Raw genomic sequence first — 22,493 nt, forward strand, 5'->3', positions numbered from 1 at the left:
TATTATTTTGTATTATACTGTATCCATTTATTCATTATTGTATTTATTTTAAAGTGTTTTGTACAAAGTATGTGGTGACGTGGTGACGTGGTGTAGGTGTATTTCTTATACTTTTACAAGAACGTGATATACAGACACGGCACATGTTTGAATTGACCCAGTCCACTGAGAGTGATAATATGATATTGTGAAGGGATTCAGAGTCAGAGTTATTTCGTCTTTGTACTCCGATTCACCTGTCAATCCGTTCATTAGTATATATTTTATTACAGCTGATAAAAATAATCACACTTAATAACTATACAATGCGTATGAATAGGTACCTACTATACTGTACAATAATTATTGTCAACAGAATAAATAACTTAAGTACTACTGTAATAGTTATATACGATAGGCAATAAGCATATAAGATGCACATTAATGTCAAATTCTATCAGGAAAAAAAATACTCTTTGTGCATATAAATACTTTTTTATTAGTATATAATGATATACTTCGAAAATACAGGAAATAACAAATTGTTGAATAATAATTATTATACAGTGGCTTTGGGTGGCGCGGTTGCTGCAATCGTTCACGTAACATTATTGAGTGTACATACCGCCAGCTGCAACTAGTTCTCGGATGGGTGCCCCTTAGTGGCAAACATTTTTCCATACATACACGTGTTCCAAACCAACTGTATCCTCCTTCGCAGTTAAAAAACCTATTAAAAATAACAAACCAACAGTCTATGTTGCCACGGAATAATAATTAATGAAATAATTATAATAACTATATAGTCAATCATTAAATGGACAAAAATGTAATATAATAATACAATGAATAACTAGCGATTTTAATAATATTTACAAACATATACATTAAAGTCAAACTGTAATATGAATTTCTTTAAACAAAATAATGACGAAAAGAAGATGAATCCCTTTTGTCTTTTGCAACTATTTGAATTATTCCAAAAAGTGGCTGGTTTATCGCATAACTTTATAATATATAGGTACCTAATAGTAATTACCTAGTGGTGTACAGTCAAGCACAGGAATCTGGAATACGGGACAATAAAAATGACACAAGACGTGTATAAAAAAACATAACTTAGAAACTGAAGCATTATATAATGGGTAAGAAGAGTAAATATCTCCATTTAATAATTTATGAATGAATTTTACAATAGCTTCGAAGCTTCACAACGGCCAATTATTTAATCCACATAATATTATATATAGGAATAGTGTAAAATTTATTTTACTTTTATTTATAATGATTATATACTTACCTATAATATATATATATATATATATATATATATATATATACATTTAAATACAATTAAAACTGTCCATAATAACTAGGGCTCAGAAGTTGAATGTTGATGCATAATTGCATTTTTTTTTTTGGAACTTTTTAGACGATGCTCTCTTGGCCACAAATCTGTTTCATTAGCATGTGAATCTGAATAACTAATTTTTATTTTGCATTTTTTGATTTTTATTACTTTTTAAGTCATTTTTAGTAATTTTTAGATCATATTCCCACATTTTTAGTCATTTTTACTCATTTCACATCAGTTCTTATCGTTTCTTGTCGACTATTATGCCGATAACTTAAAACTTAGAAATTACCACAGACTAAGATTAGTACATATCCGATTTTATCTCGACGATTACATAATTTGTCGTCGTCGTATTGTAGTGAATATACCTACATTTTATTATTTTTATATTTTTATATTTCATTTTTATCATTTTTATGTAATACTTTGAGTAATTCGAAGCTTCGATAAATTTATATAGAATTTTATAGTAAAATAGAGTACTTAAAGTATTTTAAAAAGTCATCAACTTCCGAGCCCTATAATAATAACTAATCTGTGATGTTATCTACCCTATATCAAGTGATAAGTGTTATAATATGTTTGCACTAGTGCATAGTGCACGTGAAAAGGTAATTTATATCCTCCCGAATTATCGCGTCCTAATCACGCCGCTAATCATGTCGCGCGCTGATTATGCCAATAATGTTTCACTCTCTAAACCAGACACGGGAAATTTCGACAACTTTCGCGTCAAATAATAGGATCAGCCAACAATGAATATTTTTGATACTAATTTCGTATTGCCAATAGCCAATAGGACTTTTGTAATTTTTAAATTATAAGTATAATATGTTTGCCAGTATTATAATTCAATGTTATTATATAAGTATGGGTACTTATACAGTTACCTATACTGGTCTTTATTATTATTTTTTTTTAGTTATTGAATGGTACCTTTTAATCAATATTGACAAAAATTGTTTTTATACATTTTTTTAATGTATTTAACTTTTTATTGTTTCAACATAATTTTCTCTTTCGTGTTTTATTTGTTGCACGCTTTCGATTGATACATTTTTTTTTTATCTATAAGACTTGTTCTCGTACTTATGATGATAAAATATACTTAAATCACATGGCGTATTAAAATGTATATTATTAAAAATAATTATCTCAATTGTGCATACTATAATTTCATTATCTGATATAGTCTAGTGCTTTTAAAACATGATTGATTAAAATTTCATAAATTGTGATTTGTAATGAGTTATATTTTTTAAATTTGATTCACCTGGTGTAGAGATAGGATGGCAACACTTAACCATATCAAATCGTGTACCATACCTAATTTTAAAATCGTTTTTAAACTAATTATACATAATTTAAAATTATGTATTTTTGAAATTTATCTATAAAACAATTTAATAATAATAATAATAACAAAACATTATGCCAATGTGACTATAGTATTATGTTTAATGTTTAAACCTTCATAATATATAGTAAGATGCTAATAAAATATAATAAAATATAATAAAAAATTGTATGAGTGTATTAGTGAAGTATATAAATTTACAGATTGTCATTTTAAATAAGTTGTTTATATGCTTACTTTAGCTGGAAATACAAATTAATTTTCACATATAGAAGTATACATCAAAAGATAATTATTTGGATACTGCATGTCTGTATGGTAACCTCATTGTATTTATAAAGTTTCATAAATGAATATAATTGTATTTTGATTTATCTTTAAAGTTAAAATGAAAATAGGTAGGTAATAAAACTAGTAAATTTTGTAACTGTATAAAATAAAAAAAAACAAAACTACCTAGGATTATACCATAAACATAAAGGATGCTAGAAATCAAAAATATATAGTAATACTGTTAAAAACGCTTATAAGAATTAAAAAGATGGTCATTCATATTATTTAAAAGTTCTATATAGCAGTTATAGCTTATACCTATAGTGGGCAGTGGCTTGTATATTAAAGTTGACTAGTTATTTAGAAATTGTTTCACATGATTTCTACCTTCTTTATGAACAATAAAAATTTTGACGACCGTTTAAATTATTAAATTATAGTATTAGTTAATGTAACTGATAGTTGAGACAAGTTATTGCTATTGAAATCATTAGTCTAGGTTGATTACTGCCTCCATATAGGTTTGCATTTATGGAGATTTTCTATAATAATATGATATGCTAAAAATTAGTCTAGTACGAATAGCGTGCAGATATGTATTTACAAAAACCTTGTAGTAGTTAACTACTAGTAGCTTATGTGCAGAATTTTAAGTTTTTTTTTGGTTTTTATAAAGTATAAGTCTAAAATTGTATCAAAACATAATAACTAGGGTTTTTATATTTAAAAAAATTTGAAATATTCTATGGAGTTTTCGTGAAATACTTCATTTATCTGAAAACAAAAATCAAAAAAAATCACTTATTACCTTTATATGAAAGTCATATATTGTATGATATACGATTTACATGCTTATATCTGTAATCCGTGGACCGTGCAGGTCACTAAAGTTGTTATAAGATCCATTCGTCTGAGTGAATTGGAATTGTAAACCCAAGTACCCAACTTCCACTTCATGTTCAATAATGGGAATAGTAACGTAGTTCTAAATATCTAACAATACAGTCCGAACACCGACGTCAAAGTGTAGTCGTGACCCATAATTTTATATGATATTTAAGTCATGTGTGTATAAAGAGTAGGCTGTAGAGTATATAATCTAACGTTATGATTTATTAGACGGAATAATTTAAGGTTAAAATCTCAATAAAGAAAAAAATATATATCATAATGCCGCGGTAATGTCAGATTCCGTACCATGTAGGTATCATACAGCGTGATCAAAGTTCATTTAGATAACATATGATATATTATCATACATAGAGTTAGGAATAATTATTCATTAAAAAATATAGAAATATGTATGCATTTATGCAGTAAAAACAGCTAAATATGTATGAAAAATTAAAAAATAAAGAAATGTGGACGAAAAAAAAAATGTAATAAATATAGAAACCAATTCAATTATTAATAGAATATAAACTAAGCTAATTTTTACTTTAGGCATAACTAAAGAGTGAGTTAAACGAAAATATATCAATTATTTTTGGATGATTCAATAAATCAAATACATGGCTTAACAAGAAGCAGGTCTGTTTTCCCAGTCTTCTAAATTTAAATTTCAAATTTTTTCATGCTAATGTATATACGGTTGTATGTCATTTGTAAAGAATTAATTTACCATAAAATAAAGAAACCAATGGTGAGGGGTTTTAAATTTAAATTTTCAGTTTGTTAGTTACAAACATGGAATAAACGAAACTTCGAAATTTAAATTAAGGGTGCTGTTGAAATAAACCTTAAAGGGACGTGCTATATACTCTACATCATTTGTTAATTAAACAGCAACAAAATATTAAACGTTCTGTAAAAATATTTAATAAATTGGAATGGCTCTTAGTATTAAGTTTATTTCAATAAGTTGTGCACCAAAAATCTCATCTAAGTACATATTATTTGGTTTAAATTAGAATTCTAATATATTTTGGCGTAGTTTTATATGCTGATATTTTAAAATTCGCTAACATTTTTAAACTACTTAATATAATCAAAGTTTTAGTCATTTTAGGGAATGTCCTTAATATTCTAAATTGAATAATAAGCGTTACAGCAAAAAAATTGCACAGTATAAAATATCAGTGAAGAGGTAAATATTCATAAGATAAAAACATACAAATCCAATAAACATTTATAATGTTATGGATTTATAATCTATTAACGTAATTTTAATATAAGTATTTTATTCGGAAATCATATTTGCAAAGCATTAGCTGGTGAAAATCCATCGAAAACTATAAATAAGGAAAGAGTAAAATTAATTAAGAAATTGTTTTTATTTTCATAGCACATGTCTATTATGAAAAAAACATAATTCTCAACTAAGAATCAACTTAACTAAGAGGAGTATCTACTATTAAAACATATAAAGACTATTCAATGCCCAAATAAATATCACACAATATGTAATTATAAAAATATTTTATCACAAATAGTCTATAAAAGAGTGTGTCACGTTAAAATAATTTTAAAATAAACAAATAAAAAATAGATTATTTAAATGGTGTGGTGATATAGTATACCAATGTGGCAATGCATAAAAAATAGTTGGGCGATTAAAAATCATTTTTTTTCAATTATTCTTAGTGTTCAATAATATAAAATTAACTAACGTGCAGATTGACGGATTTCCACAGTCGATCGGCCAATGGCATTCCCAACCGTGGATAGAGCTGATGCATGGTGAAACGTTTCTCCCTCCCCACTCAGAGTTTTTGTCCGGGTTCAAGAGTTAATCAAGAATTCCGAAAGTTATGACAGGAAGCGACAGGAATGAAGCACTAAATATTGGCATTCCGATCGTCCATTTTCCACCGTCAACCGAAGTATGTATTTATTATTTATCATTCCTAATCTCAATAAAATGCAATAAAATGTCTTCGAGTACCTAATGAACCAACATTATAATTATTTATAATAACAATCAATCGTTCATTAAATAACACAATATTATCTTGATATATTTTTATTACAGCACCTAAACTTAAATAATTATAAGTTATTGAACATCTGTTTATTAGTAGGTGAATACCAATATAAAATTATACTTTTATGATTTTATGTTTCCAATTAATTAAATATTATCTAAAAGTACTGCAACAATAGAAAATAAAATAGGTACCATCAAAGTACTTACTTATTTAGGTCCAACACAATACGGTTATTGTTTAACATTATTGTATTATGTTATAATGTATTCTATATATTACAATAATATAAAGATTAATTTTGTATTTAATTAGAAAAATGTCTTTCTTATACATTTTTCAAAACAATGAAATCACCTACCTACAACTATATATAATACGCACCTCTGTAATCTTAGACATACCCATTGCATTATAAAATGCATTTCCTTTTTTTTTTTTATGCAAGTAGGTAGTAGGTTTATAATATCTTAACCTGCATAAGAACATGTTTGAAACTGATATAATGTTTAGTGTTAAAATCGTAATTTGGACACAACTTACTTGTTTATCGGGTAGGATACGCATTATACATTTGCTCGGGTGATTATAATTTTCATACAATACGAGTTGTATCGATTTATTTCGTTTTATGATACATATACATATAGGTGCATCATTATGAATTGTGATTATTATTACATATTGTGATGCTCTGGTGAAGTCGTTAAATTGACGTCTGCCAATACAATATCATATGTAGGTACATATATATATATAACTATAATATAATGTTTTATGAATAAAAGACACACCATTATTATTATTATACGCGAGATGGGCATAGACGTCGTATGATTACAATGGGGTTGTTAAAAAAATATGTTTGTATGCACAACATCCGTTTAATAAATGTGTGGTTGCGGTATGAATGTAACGCAAAAGTGTTTATCGAGGACGGTTCTTGGTAAGTATAATGAACCCTGTACAACGTAACGTATACATGAAGAGTTATGATTCATGACGTTAGGTGCATATATAATATTATTATTATTACCGTGAAAATGTCTGTACTATTAATAAAATCAATGTTTATACATATATGTATATGATAATAATATTTATCCAGTATGATTCACCAAGCATTTAGCATGCACACAATTTTTCTTTAATAATTTATTTATTCAAATGCCGATTATTTGAATTTCTAAATATACTCAAAATATATATTAAATTATATTTCTGTCTGTTTGTCTGAACATTATGCGTTCCTAAAAGGCTGGACTAATTGCGACGAAATTTGGTACAGATATATATTAGACCTATGGACAGAAGATAGGGTATGGTAAAAAGTGAAAGGCCCAACCCGGGAGGTGTTCAAACGGAAATTTTGAGATTTACGATGGATATTTTTGTTTATTTATAGATGGTTGATTATATTATTATTATATAACATATATTCCTGAATTGGTGTTACTATTACGTAAAACGAATAAAATTACATAATGATTATAAATTGATAAACTGAATTGAATATCCATATCGTTGTAAGATTATTAGGTACTTGGTATACTTTAACCGTTACCTATCTATTATCTATACCTATAATCTATGTATAAAATATACTGCTCGCTTATTCACAGGAAATTAATTTTATACACAGTTTGAGACGTATAAGAGAAAGGATTTTCAACGGGCTACGAAGTGCACTGGTTCAGCTAGTGTTCTATATGTATGAGTATAAAATTAGCTTAGTCATTTACAATAAAACCGTTGATTAAGATTTGAAAAAAAAAATGATATTGCTACTGAACACTAACCTTAAATGGTACATCAAATCTATATAAAAGCACTTGGACAATTTAAGAAACAGTCTTGGAATATTCTCAGCCAATTCTACGTTTTACTAAAGAATACATTTTTCGTGACTTACTAGCCATTATATTAGTTGACTTAGCCCCCCTCCCCCTCACATAGCCCTTAAATAGTTGCGACTATATTAGATGGGCCTACATCGATTCACTTATAATAGTATTAAGTATAGACAATACATCAGACTCGGTTACCAAATTTAGGCATTAACTATAGTTAAAGGCTTATTTTTTAAAAAAGATTTAGCCTAAACTAGTAGGGTAAACTTGTTAGTTAATTTTCTAACCAACTCAAATACTCAATAATTTTACTTGCTAAAGTATACAATTTAGTTTTTTCCAGTTAATTTGAAAATAATGCGTCAAGACGTTTAGTTGAAATTTAGTTTTGCATATCTATAAATACTATAACTATAGTTACAACTAATTAGTTAATTATATTTTATTTAACCACGCTGTACAGTGTACACAATTATTTCAAATATTCATCATCGAATAAGTATTCTTTGATAAAATAACTTAGCTGGCTTTAAATGTGTTGTAAACGTTTTGTTTAACAATAATGAATAGTAGGATGTATTTTTAACGAAATATTTACTTATTATTAATACAATTTGACAATAATACAATAATTGCTATGTTTGACTTAGCAGGTAGTTAAAAAATGAAATTATTTTTCTCTATGCCAACTTTAAAATATTAAAGTAAATAAATTAAGATTTTTGTTAATTAGGTATTTACTTATAACTTAACATTTATATTTTATAACATTGATACCCAAGTAAATTTTTTTCATTAGCTTGACACTTTTATCGCACGCTGCATACATTCCTTCATACCACTATATAGGCAAAAGCATTTCAAAAAGTTTATGAAATGCAAAACCATGAGAACAAACAGTGAATCATGAAAAATGAATATAACTAACCGGAAAACCTGACAGTTAAATAATCGAGTAATTTGTACCACTCATTTTATAATTTGTATCAAAAATTTCTCAGGAAAAAATAAAAACGTTTCTCCAGCCAACGGACTCACAATAATTGAACTATTCTATATTTTTTTTACGTTGGTAATTGTATTATGATTTGCATTAGTTTGTACTAATGCGGATCACTAATTTCAGAATTTTTAACTAAAAAAATATCCCAATGAAAACCCGAATAGCACCTAGCTACCTACAAGTATATTAAATTAAGTCAGATCAATAATTAATAATTAATATAAAAACATAAACATAATATAACATTCAAATTATTATTATTAAAAACTTTTTAATACTATATTAAACAATATATATATTTTTTTTTTGATTGAGCGACTTTAATATTAAGAGACGTCGACATTTTTCAGTGCTTGTATAGGTATGTTACGGTCGAAGTGTATAATTCGGGCATTGTGCACAGTGCTCGTCTTATTTGGAAATAGCTGAATCTGCTTTTAATTTGAGTACATTACCTGGTTATTGTAATACAATAGGCGGGCATTGTGTACAGTAGGTACTTAATTGTTTGTGAGCAATGTAAGTTTATCGTGATTCCGCGCCTACATGTATAAAGAATGATATTTTTCTTTAATGTTACAACGATAACGTCGATAACGATAATCGATTAAATTTTCTCCTCGATGGTATTAAACTATATAACTTATATATATATAACTATATAACTTATATATATACTTATACTGTACTAATAACTGTACGTCAGTACTCTGTACGTATTGTAACAGTCGATACTATACCTATATGGTTTCGATATCTGTATATACGAGTGTAATAATTATTAGAGTACAACGAATGTAATAGATTATTACCGCATGATAATATTTTTATCAGAGGGTTTGCCAACGACTGAATTAGATCAGTTGAAATTACACCATCTAACGGATAGGATGTATTTTTACACGTGTTATTATTACGAATTTTCTTAATATTTAAAATGGTTGATTTCAAATGTTGTGAAAAATTTAGTATTATTTTGAGTAAAAAAAATTCGAATAATGTATTTTTAAGTTAAGTAAAATACAACGAAGTATTAGAAGAAGTCAAACGGTTAAAAAGTGGAGTAAAATTAAAACCAAATGATTATAAATTATTGAAGTGTTATGATATAATGAATGTAAGTAATATTGAAAAAATAATTGTACCGGTAACTGATCCAAATACTATCAAATATTATGTTTATAACGAAGAGTTATATAAAATAATTCATGACGTGCATTTGCAAACTGGACATGGAGGTAGAAACCGAATGGAACATGAACTGAATGCAAAATATAAAAACATTACTAGGGAATGTTTAATGATATATTTAAAAACCTATGTGAATTATGTCAGAGAAAAGGTAAAACGGTGAAAATAGGGCTAGTTGTTAAACCAATAATTTCTTCAGAAACGAATTCTCGTTGTCAAGTAGATTTGATTGATATGCAAGCTCAACCTGATGGAAATTATCGATTTATTTTAGTTTATCAATATGGACAAGATCACATAACGAAGTAGGTATGTTTTACTTAAACCATTAACACACAAACGCGCAGAATAAGTTGCCTATATATTACTTGATATTTTTACTACATTTGGAGCTCCGTGCATCTTACAGAGTGATAACGGTATAGAGAATTTGTTAACAAGGTTATTGAAGATTTATGTAGTATGTGGGAAGAACTGAAAATTGTGCATGGCAAGCCACGGCATTCACAGAGCCAGGGCTCTGTCGAAAGGGCTAACCAGGATGTAGAAAATATGCTTGCCACTTGGTTAACAGATAATGAAACCAATAAATGGAGTGAGGGACTTAAATTCATTCAATTTATGAAAAATAGAAGTTAACATCACGGAATTAAATGTTCTCCTTATGAGACGATGTTTGGTACCCGAGCAAAAATAGACTTGAAATCTACTTCTCTACCAGAAAGTATCATACATAAGCTTAAGACTGATGATGATTTCGAAACCGCACTGAATTCTATTAATATCAATCACGAAAAAAAAACTCAGATACAACCTAAAGAAAAATCTGTTGATACATCTGCTGAAGAAAATATTGATGTTAATGAAGAACGAGCTGATATTATTATACAATCAAGACAGGAAACTATCATAGCAAAAAGAAGCGAATCGTTGTATAATTTAAAAGTCCAAGCCTCAAAAATGAAGACTAACTCTGAAAATCGACTTCGTGAAGGAAAAATTGGCGAAAATGTTAAAATTAGAATACCTGATGTTGATAAAGCACGGAGTGATCTGCGATCTATTTTAGGAGTCATTATGTCTGGTAATTTTTATACTGATTTTTATTTTTTATTATGTTATAACTAAAACCGGATTTTTTCAGTAAAAAACAATAATTATGAAATTCGTACCATGGAAGGTAAACTTAACAACTTTACGTTAGAAATCAATTTGAAATATGCAAAGAGTCATATTGAAACAGTCCAGATTGAAACAGTACCAACAACATCTCCGAAGAGAAGCGGCTAGAAAATTTTCTAACCTTGACGGTCAAGGATATGACCGGTGTAACTGTAAACAACAATGCAAAACAAATAAATGTAAGTGTAGGGGTGCAGGTAAACTATGTACTTCTAAATGTCATGATACGTTAAGTTTCAAAAATAAATAAAAAAATTTGTTAATATTCATAAAATAAATTATTGTAAATTATTAAGATAACAAAAATTGTTTTATACATTTTTTATTAATTAATTGTAATTGCCCACTGTGCTCTGGTCATTCTGTACAATTCCCGGGAAAGCGTATAATTTTCCACATTGTCCATTGAAATTGGGCATTGTACACATTGTCCGGGCATTTTACACTTTGACCGTAACATATATATGACGAAATGAAGCGAATAATGTAATTATTCGACACTTTACTAATTACCTATCTTCTATATGTCTACCTCCATTTTCATAATGTACGTTACTAAATCATAAGTTTAGTTTTTACTATTCACTAACCTATTATACTTGCCCTCCTTTAGGGAACTATTTAACTATTTATATCAAACACGGAATTAACCGGATAATTGAAACAGTGAATCTGACCGTTGACACGGAAAAATATATTTTCGAGAAAAAATTATTTTATGTTGTTTGGAAACATGTATATACATAATTTTGTAGGTATGTATGGCTTACTTAGTACTTTTTTTTTTTTTTTTTCTGTTTTAACCGACGACGCCGCGGGATCTGCTTTCGCATTGCTTCCGCGGCGCAAGGTATGTATGGCTTACTTAGTACTATGAAGGAATAAAATTACTCCGAAAATTACGAAAAAAAAAACAAAATTGGTAATATTGCACACGACAAATTAAAATTAAAAACACAGATGCTTACATTATTCGCGGGTTATGTAATATTTTTGATTATATTAAACCTAACCTAACCTAACCTACGAATCACGAGATATGAGCATAGATATATGTTATCTATGAGTACCTGGACGGTTGGACACTAGTCAGTATACAAGACAACGAAAAAGCAGATCTAGAAAAGTCAAATGCAGCAATTTCCAACGACACTCCAATTCTCTCACTCCAATACACAAACGAAGGCATAAAAAAAACGAACCAATCAAGTTCTATACCACCAATGGCATAACAAATGGACAAACCAGAATAATACTATGTTATAATAACAAATAAAAAACAACATCCAGGAACCCAGAGGCCAGGAGTAAAAAGGAAAGATTAAACTAGGTGTACCGACTAAATCGGCTACGAACAGGGAGCACATTCATCACGAACAACCATCTCATGATCGGAAAAGACCCACCTATATGCGAAACGTGCGGAGTGGTCTACATAGTCAAACTGTAGAATTTCATCACTACCTATAAATGCCAAAAATACGAAGACATGAGAAAAAAAAAACACAATTTTTCACAACACATCGGAGAAGCACTAGGACCAGACTTATACGATCAACCTCCAACGCATCATACAATTTATAAAAAAAATACATAATTTTTATAATTTAATTTAAGCCACGTAATATCACAATGTCATCACAACTCTGTTAACCAATTTTAAGTTAATGTCAAATTAATGGCCCAAACAGCCGATGTTTTATGTAAAGATCAATAATAATAATAATAATAATAATGTATCATATTGAAATACATAATATTTACACTATAATATAATTATACAATAATTATAATTATAATATACTATAATTTACACTATAATATTTATAGCCAAGAGCGGATTTCATTATTATTTTATTGTTGCTGGTTGAAATAAAAATATGGTCACTGTGTTTAGTATTTATACGTTGCGTCGTACGGACGAGTTGTTTGTTATTCGACATAGTAATGCGAAGGAAGGATATTAGTTAATTGTTGAAAATCGTACGAGTGCCATCTGAGGTTGTCATTATATATTCAGAACAAACCATCACGTCACATAATATATTATGGATGGCAAAAGGAGCATTAAAAAGCGACTCACTGCGAAAAAGCCGACAGTACGAAGCGAGTCGCTGAGAAATAACGACGTCGAGACGGGTGGTGTTACCAATGCTTTGGCTGGTGTTAGTGGCCTAGTAGAAATGAGACGTGGTCGTCGTCGATCCTCGAGACGTCGCAGATCGACAAGACGCAGGAGGCGGTCGCGGTCCGGTCGCCGTGGGGGCAGGAGACGGAGCGTTGGTAATAGTACCGAAGAAGAAGACAGCTACGACACGATCACAGACACCGAAGACGACGACGACGACGACGACGACGACGGAGATGACGAAAACGAAAACGACTCGTCGATGATGAACGCGGCGTCTCGGAGGAGATCGAGAAGGCGGAAGGGTAGTCGGCGACGTCGGCGTCGTCGGCGTCAGACCAGTGGTAGCGACACCGATGCTGAAACCGACGAAGAGAACACCGAAGACGCTTCGTCGTCCGGCAACCTCACGACTGCGGCCACCAAGCGTGGAAGTTCTTGTTCAGGCATCAGTCGCCGTAGCAGGAGGAGGAAGAGGTCCTCGAGCAGACGGTCTAAGGGTTACAATAAGAGCAGGAAGAGCAGAAAGAGGAGGAGAAGTAGTGCCTGCTAATCGATCTGGGCGTCTCGTCCACCTTCCGCCTGAATCATCGAACGCCGCCTGTACTTGTTAAATCATAAATAAATTGAATAAATTTATATAAATAAATAAACAACCAAATCGTGTATAATTCATTCCCTCGCTTCCAGGATTATACACAAAAACTGGTAATGTGTCTACACAGTTACAATCAGCCTTTTCGTTTAACGTAAATATTCACGTTAACTTATTTAAAGTTATTTCGATATCGTCACGTAGAATTTCAAATCTTCGACGTAGTTTTTTAATTTTAACAATGCAATCATTTCAGTACACCGTTATTTTTTTTTATGTGGAGTAATTTTAAATTTAGCCACAAGTTTTATGCATACAATAATAAAAAATACTTTTGAATTACAATAAATTCTAATTTGTTCAAATATTATAATTCATCTATTTTCTAACATAAAATGTCTAAAACAAATAAACATATATAGGTATTATACATGTGTTAACATATTTTTACATACATAATTTCGATTAAATTTGAATTTAAAACAACTATAAAAAAATTGTTTTAATATTTTTTCTATTTTTTTTACTACAAAATTAACTACTTATATAATATGCAACTTTGTTTTAAATTTTCAATCTTAAGTTAAAAAAATTGAAAATTTTATAAATTGTTAACCACAAAATAACTAGTTTATTAATAAGTGCTAACAGCCTAACTGATTGGTAAAAAAAAACTGGCTTCTAATTCTCTAACCTCAAATCACAAAGTATTATCTTTACAAAACAAAAAAAAAATAAAAGCTCTCAATATAGGTAACACTAGACAACTTAGTTATACCTCACCATAATAAAATTAAAATTATAGGAATAACATTCGACTCCAAACTTAATTGGTTACCTAATCTAAAAAATATCCGTAACTCGATATAAGTGAACATTTTTTAAACACTTTCAATTGCACACATTTTGAGAAAAATACAAATTAAAAATTAAAACTGCATGCAAAATAAACTAGTTGGTATTAAAAAAAAACTGACTACCATGTATTTTGATAGGCTGTCTTCAGTTAGGGGTTAAAATATTTTAGCGATAATACGCAAGCTGTGTATAAAATTATAAAATCAACTGAAAAAATTAAACACAAAATAGGCATTTATAAGTCCAAAAGTAAAAAAAAGGCATTTATAAGTAAAAAGGCAAAAAAAGGCAAAAAAAAATGCATCCATCGTCTAAGAAATTAAATGAAACACATTTTTGTATAAAAATTATTTTTCTATTATATTAAATAAAAGAAAGGCATTTGCCTTCAAATCCGAACCCTAGTAATAAGTATTCAAAATCATTAATTGCGATTAAACTTACAATATTTTCTTTGTCTAAGCACTCAGCCATTAAGTTTTTACCGAGTCAATAAAATTTATTTTCTGTCCGATATGTTTTTATAATTATTTATTGTATTAGTATTTAAATAAACATTATTTAAACATACAACAATTATATAATAATATTTTCATTTTTATTTATTCGTCTAATATTTAGAACATCTGTATTTCAGTCTAAATGAATTTGTAAAACTCTTATTAATAATACTTAGATTTTTATCATTTAAAATTATTTATTAAAGAAAGTATAAACCAAGTCAATTAATTCTTTGCCATATAATATTATATATATTATCTGAGTTATAACTGATTACTGTTTTAGAAAATAATATAACCTCTTAATTTTTCTAATAAATAGATTAATATATAAATATTTAAATAATTAAGTCTTACTTATTATTTAAAAATTTTAGTTTATAAAAAATCTAAAATAATTGATGTAGATTACTATTATTATATTATATAGGTTTAATATTAATGTAAAATATAAGCATAATTAATTTAAGATTTAATGTAACTATTTTATTTTGTTTGTATATCATTAAGAAAGCTATAAAATATAAATAAAAAAATATTGTTTTATTTATAGAACACAAGTTATAAGTTAATATTTCTTCATAACCGTGATCATTTTCTTAGTGGGCTTTACAAAACTAGTTAACCATTTATAAGTTATAAAAAATAAATAAACAAGTAATTATATTATAATTCAAAGCGTTTAATTTAAAATCTACATATTTTTTTTTTATACATATTATAAATAATATCATTGCATTTACATGTTTATTTTAGTAGTAGGCAATTAATGTGAATGGCACACATCATATTGTTTACAATTATTATGATGCAAAAATAATTATGTTATGGGTTGAGTTGCTCAGTAGAGGCATCCGACTTTCTTCGTGACAAATTCCGTTGAAGAGAAATTGGAGTTAACCACTCCTTTGGTAGACAACGTTGAAAAAAAGGAATGCACGAACTAACATATGCTAGCCTGTTTATCCAACTTGGTATATCTTGTCCACATAAAATCTTAAGTAAAAAGTTTATGATCAATATAATTTATTGTTATAAAAAAACAAAGTTATTTAAGAATAAAATAATATTTTACCTTTGTTAATGATCCAGAAAAATGATTACAGTTTTTATTCATTAAATGGTATCTATCGCCTCGAAAATCCTTACCAAGTTCAATCAATATTCTTTTAACATCACTAACTGTAAAATCTGTAGTTCCAATGTATATGGATTCTCTAAAAATAAAACAAACATCAATATTTTATAAAATTCTAAATTAGTGTTAAAACAGGACTATCTAAAGATTCTAGGGTCCCTATGAATGTTTCAAATTGTTTTATGAATTAAAAACAATACCAGCAATAAATAAATAGCATTATTAAAAGTGTCCAATCTATTCTCTCCTCATAAATTGTTCCAATTATTACCTCACTTATATACTTCTTCAACCAGGCTAGTTTAAAAATTTAATTTATTTGTAATATATTTTCTACCATTAATTTTATATTCTTTTATGTACTATCATTGTAAGTATATAATTGTCAAAACTAATTGTTAACAAAGTTTCTTTTAAAAAAAAAAAGTATAAATACATTCTTATATGTGGTGGAAAAGGAATTGTATATGTCCTAAATATTGCCCATTATTAAAAGACACATTAGAAGATTCCTTAATAAACACTTCAATTAGTTGCCTGAAAAAATACTAGGCAACTGATATAATTTAACACTATTAAAATGTTTTCACTATCATAATTATAATTAAAATAATATATTTTATAAAAGGAAAAACAAAAATACTTATTATTATTATTATTATTGTCAGCATACTCTTTGTTTTCTCTCTTTGGCCCACGCTCAACATAAACAAAACGCATTTAAATAGAATTGTTTTTTCTATGTTTTTAAGTAATCTTAGAATAAAATCACCCATCACAAAAAAATATGTAGAATAATATTTTAGAGGGTATGACATATCAACATCATAATTTATTGTTATTTGATTTTGTATTTGACTTTCAAAATAAACAAAAAAAAAAGTAAGTTTAAACGATATTTAAATTGTCATTCCCTCAAAAATATTATTCTTTATTTTTTTTTTTGGTGTGGGTAAATCACCCTTTACTCTAAGATTACATAAAACAGAAAAAACGATTCTATAGAAATGCATTTTGTCTATGTTGAGCGTGGGACAGAGGGAAAACAAAAAGTGAGTTGACATCCTCTAAAATGATTAATTAGGAATGCACTTGATTGTCATGCAAGTCAATGAATAAAACTTTAAAATATAGTATAAAGTATAAATAAGAATATCGGATATACATAAAATTTTTACTAGATATAGTTTCTGTAATAAAATTATTTCATGAAACTTCGTGCTAAAACTGAAAATATCATCAAATGATTAGTTAAAAAAAAATCGAAAAAGCCAATAGCTAGAAACATTTAAACTAATAGAATTATATTGTATGATATAATTTATGTAAGTATTTGTTTTATTGAATATTGTTATTCTGTTATAAAATATTACATTATATGCCATTGTTTTCATTAAATTTTGTGTCAATTTGATTTCCTTGTGTAATAATTTTATAATTTTTTATAAATTAAGTGTATGTAACGGATATCTGCTGAGGTTGAAGACGCGTTCAGCTTTAAACATAACAAACAGGTCAAAGACGTTGTATTAGTAAACAGCATTAATGAGTAATGGTGACCTGCTTTTAATATATTCTATATCATGGGGTGATATTTTTTTTTTTTTATCAGAACTCCTAATAAATAAATATATATTTAAAAGTACTTGAAATATTACGATCAAGACTCAGATTTTATAGCGTTTAAAACAACTGAAAGATAAGCGCTATAATATGCCTTAAGCATGAAAAAATAACAAAAATCAAATTTATTCTGTTAACAATAAAAAAAAAAAGTAAGAATGTTCAGCAGAATATTCTTGAAAAAATAAAATAAATTGTACAATACCTACAACTGATAAGGAATTATAATTGTTTACAGTTCAAAAGGCCAATTGACTGGACTACTTTAAAATAGATTTTAATATAAAAAAAAATGTAGTTTGATTTTTGTCAGTCTGGACATTTGTTAGTAATTTAAAAAAACTTTTTGAATTTTTTAGCAAAGTTTCAGACAGTACACTATAAACTTTTACAGTAAATTTGAAATACTTATGCTTCAATGATTCAAAATATATGGGAATATTATACAATTTTGGTATTCAAATAAGCTATATTGTGGTCTTAAATTTTTGTTGTACATACTTTATGAGTATATATTTGTAAAATTAGTGGTTTAACCTAATTTGTATAAAAACATTATAGTATTACAGTAGGGGAACTTGCAATAGTGCTTGTTAGTTTGTCACAATAGAGATAAATAACATTAATTTGCATATTATTCTATTGGTTGGTAATAAATGCTAACTATTAATTACCTAGTGTTTACATATATCAATAAACATTTTTTTTTACCTGTATCTATAATGGTCTCCTAATTCATAAACATCTTTTGGAATCATATCAAAAATTCCAGTATCTGATCTATCGTGACCTCCATATCCATATTCTGTAATATAAGTTACAAATTAAAACTTCAAATGTAAGATATGACTGAAATAATATTCACCTTGTCCATACACTTCAATGCCAGAATGGAATACACCAAGACCCATGTGTGTAGTATATTCATTGATCCAATACTTAAAAAAAAATAAGAAAAATAAAATAAATTATAAGCATAAAATATTAATTAATCTTAATAAAAATAACTTAGAAATTGTAAAAAATATTATGCTTCCTAATAATTTATGTATTTCTGTAACTGGCTTTACTATAAAAATATTAACATTATAAATATTAACCTAGGTAAACATCAAAGCAGGCCATTAAATATTAATCAATACCTTCAATTATTTAATATACCTATTGCATCATGATTGAATTGAAACAATTAATTTAAAGCTCTGATTATAGATATAACCAATTACCTACTCATAGGTATAATCATGAATTTATTATTTTAAAAGAACTGAATTGTATTGGAACTTAACAAGCATACTTATAATAATGATTAATAATAAGTAGGCATATTAATTAAATTAACTTACATTTATTTTAAAAAGGTTGTTATCATTCAGATATGGTAAACCAATAGTCTCAATATTCATAATCTTCAAAATAAGATTATAATAAATATTATTATTAATTTATTCAATATTTAAAATATTAGAAAGAATAAATTTATAAGTTCGATATATTTAAAGCAAAATACAAAAATGAAAAGTAATAATGGATCAATATAAATATAATATTGTTACCTATCATCTACTTATAAAAAGATTATTAAAAAAAAAAAAAACAGTACTAACCATAGCTAAGAAATTAAGGTAGATAATAAAAATCAAATATACATAAAATAGGTTTATTCCTACAATATTCTAATGAATGCTTATTAAGGTAGATAATTGTAATAAATTATAACTATTGATAACAATGAAATAATTTTTAGTGATTTTGTTTAATTGGATTGTAAAATTATACTTCTTAACCAGCTACCTAAATAATGTTTACGAAAATCAAACAGTACCTAATTGAATTAAAAAATTTGGTATCATAATGTAATACTATGAAAATATTTAAAAATATACATTACTTATCTAATCGCATTATACACAACACAAGGGCAATACAATACGTCATGTAGTTGGATTCGAAGTAACAGTTAGAAGAGTTGAAAATCTAAGATATTTGGGCATAGGGAGAAATTGTGTCATGGGGTTCATTTGATAAGACAACATTGGACCCACACAGTTGTGGTAGTTATTGGTAACAATCAAAAACACATACCATATCATAGACGTGCACTAGCACCGGTTCTCCAGCCATGTTGGACGATAGGTGGTCCTGCTTCCATACAGTGCGCACACAAACGGATACGTACGACTGGAAAACAAATAGAGCACCAATGAAGATTTTAAAAAACGGACAGAGTCGAGACAAAAGACTGCACACACAAGCGTGTTGTTTGTTACGTCTCATGGGTACGATGATCGGTAAAACAATGACAGCAGCTGTGAGATAATTATTAGTAGAAGATATTGTATTTATTGATACGTACCCAGAAAACGAAGAGTATGGAGAATAAAAACCGAGACAACGAACGTTAACCGTATTATTTTCGGACTCCCTGTTCGCCGGGTCGGCGGTTAACAACGACCGACGACGAAGACGGGTGACTTATTTTATCAGAATAGTATTATCACTGAATAGCAAACACGATCGTGACCGTACGGCATCCGCCGAGTGCGGAATCGGAATTTGGAATGAATGACGGAACCGTCGTCCGTCGGGCGGCACGAGTGTGAGTGTGAGAGTGTGTGTGTGCGCGCGCGCACCGTAGCTGGTGTGTGCGTACGTGTATGCGTATGTGTGAGTGTGTGTAACGAGGCCAACTGAATCGATTTTCCTCGCTGCCATCGATACCCGCGAGACGAGTTGTAGTCTTGTAGACGACCGTAATCACTATTCGCTGGTCGTCAGTCGGCTTGTCGCCGGCCGCCGCAGTAAACGGAGGAGAGCTGAGGAAAACGGAGAACATTTATATTGCATATTATATTATATAATAGTGGCATAGTGTTAAACGCTAACTGCTTCGATCTTTATGATACACAATAATACATTTTGTAAAAATAACGAAAATGGTAGGTAATGTTATCAATAATAACATCGAATGACCGTTGCGAGTTTGCAATAGAGCGTAGAGAGCTCGTTCAAAAATACGACCGTCACACGATCGATTATTTCACCGTAAACACTAACAAATGACGATAACAAATAGATAATTAATTTTTTTTTAATCGTTATTAAGTTGATCGGAGTTGGTGATTTGCTGTCTGGCCTCTGCTCAGTATATTGCAAGCTCAAGATCAAACAATATTTGGCTAGGTAACTATAGTCACTAAGGCTTGTTCAAAAAACAAATAATAATTCTAAGGTGTAATACCTACCGATCGATAGAGTTCGATATATAATTGTAGGCGGTAAGGATTTGAATTTTTTGAGATGCTTGAATTGAGACTGACAATTCCTCATTTTTCATAAATTTATTTCGTTCATCAAAACTTCTATTTAATTAAAATAATAATGATATAAGTATCAATTTTTATATTCTTACATAGGTATAGGTCTCGACGCAATAGGACGCTCGCCTTCGTCAGATGAGAAAACAGTCCAAAAATAGCTAGCATGAATCCATATCCGAAATCCGAATCAATAAAATTCCTCGATAACGTTCAGTCATCGCCTCATAGGCATTTTACTTATGTATTTTAACTTATAATCAATATAATTAAATATTAAAGGAATCTAGTTTAGCCCAGGGTGTAACTACTTTACTCTTTAAGACACCTCTGAATTATTACTCAGATTTATCTAAGATAAAACCAAAAATATGGGAAAGTTTATCTACTTTCAAGGCTTAAAGTAGACTATTACTACGAATTCAAATCAGTTTTCAGAATGCTTATCGTTTCATTGAATCGGCCGTTCCGATTAGAAAATAAAAAACCCGTCTGAATAATAATTATTATTCCTTTATGTTTTTCCATATAAATAACACGTCATGCAATAGTGTAAAATGTAATAAACATAAGACAGAACTCACCAATGACACCAATCCTCTTGAGTTATCAATTTAGCGTTGATTAAATACTTATAATTTATGTTTCATAGTATTTATATCAAATAGGTGCCAATGTTTTAAACGTAATTAAATTAAACATTATAATAAAGTATTTTAGTACATTTTGTTGTTACCTGTAAATAGTTAGTTATTACTCGCGTAGTTGTGTCTTATTATAGCAGTACTTAAACTAGTAACTAATTTATTTTTCTATTTCATCGAGAATAATCCAAATTTTAAACTTAACGAAATAACATTGCTGATGTTCTCTATTATTTTCGTTCGGCGTCCGGCGTGATGATTATAACGATGTTTGGACAATAATATCAATATATTATAATAAGGATATTTTACGTCTGTAGTTAAAAACGGATTCTCAAATAATTTAATAATAATAATATTTATCCACAAGGCCACAAAATATACACACTTTACTATTATTAAACGATGCACAAGTGCACAGTATAATATAATAAATGCAATTATAAAAATATAGGTACACTTAAATTTTTTTATACGTACTTGCTTTTACGCTTAGCTTTTTGTTATTATTTCCGGTCTTTCCGTGTGTCCGACTCCTGCAAATGTTTCCTATTCAGTTACCACTACAGTGACT

General features: G+C 28.3%; 1 protein-coding gene across 1 annotated transcript; it reads right to left on the minus strand.

The window, feature by feature from the left end:
- Positions 1-15,858: 15,858 nt before the first annotated feature.
- Positions 15,859-20,535, minus strand: LOC107167007 (deubiquitinase DESI2). The gene is made up of 6 exons (XM_015515889.2): positions 20,315-20,535; positions 20,044-20,139; positions 18,824-18,896; positions 18,670-18,763; positions 16,273-16,414; positions 15,859-16,193 (listed from the first exon to the last, which is right to left on the minus strand). Exons 2-6 carry the CDS (start codon positions 20,080-20,082, stop codon positions 16,023-16,025), a joined length of 519 nt encoding a protein of 172 aa, XP_015371375.1. The 5' UTR covers positions 20,083-20,139; positions 20,315-20,535; the 3' UTR covers positions 15,859-16,022.
- Between the last annotated feature and the right edge of the window lie 1,958 nt (positions 20,536-22,493).

The sequence above is a fragment of the Diuraphis noxia genome, unplaced genomic scaffold (assembly GCF_037042655.1).
Source record: "Diuraphis noxia isolate RWA-SAM2 unplaced genomic scaffold, SU_Dnox_SAM2 contig0001, whole genome shotgun sequence".
NCBI classification, from domain to species: Eukaryota; Metazoa; Arthropoda; class Insecta; order Hemiptera; family Aphididae; genus Diuraphis; species Diuraphis noxia.

Coding starts and splice junctions, on each gene's coding strand:
- LOC107167007 (XM_015515889.2), bottom strand. CDS start 20,082: ATGGCTGGAGAACCGGTGCTAGTGCACGTCTATGATATG. Junction 18,897..20,043: donor TAGTGCACGTCTATGATATG/GTATGTGTTTTT, acceptor TTTTTTTTTAAG/TATTGGATCAATGAATATAC. Junction 18,764..18,823: donor CATTGAAGTGTATGGACAAG/GTGAATATTATT, acceptor CTTATATTACAG/AATATGGATATGGAGGTCAC.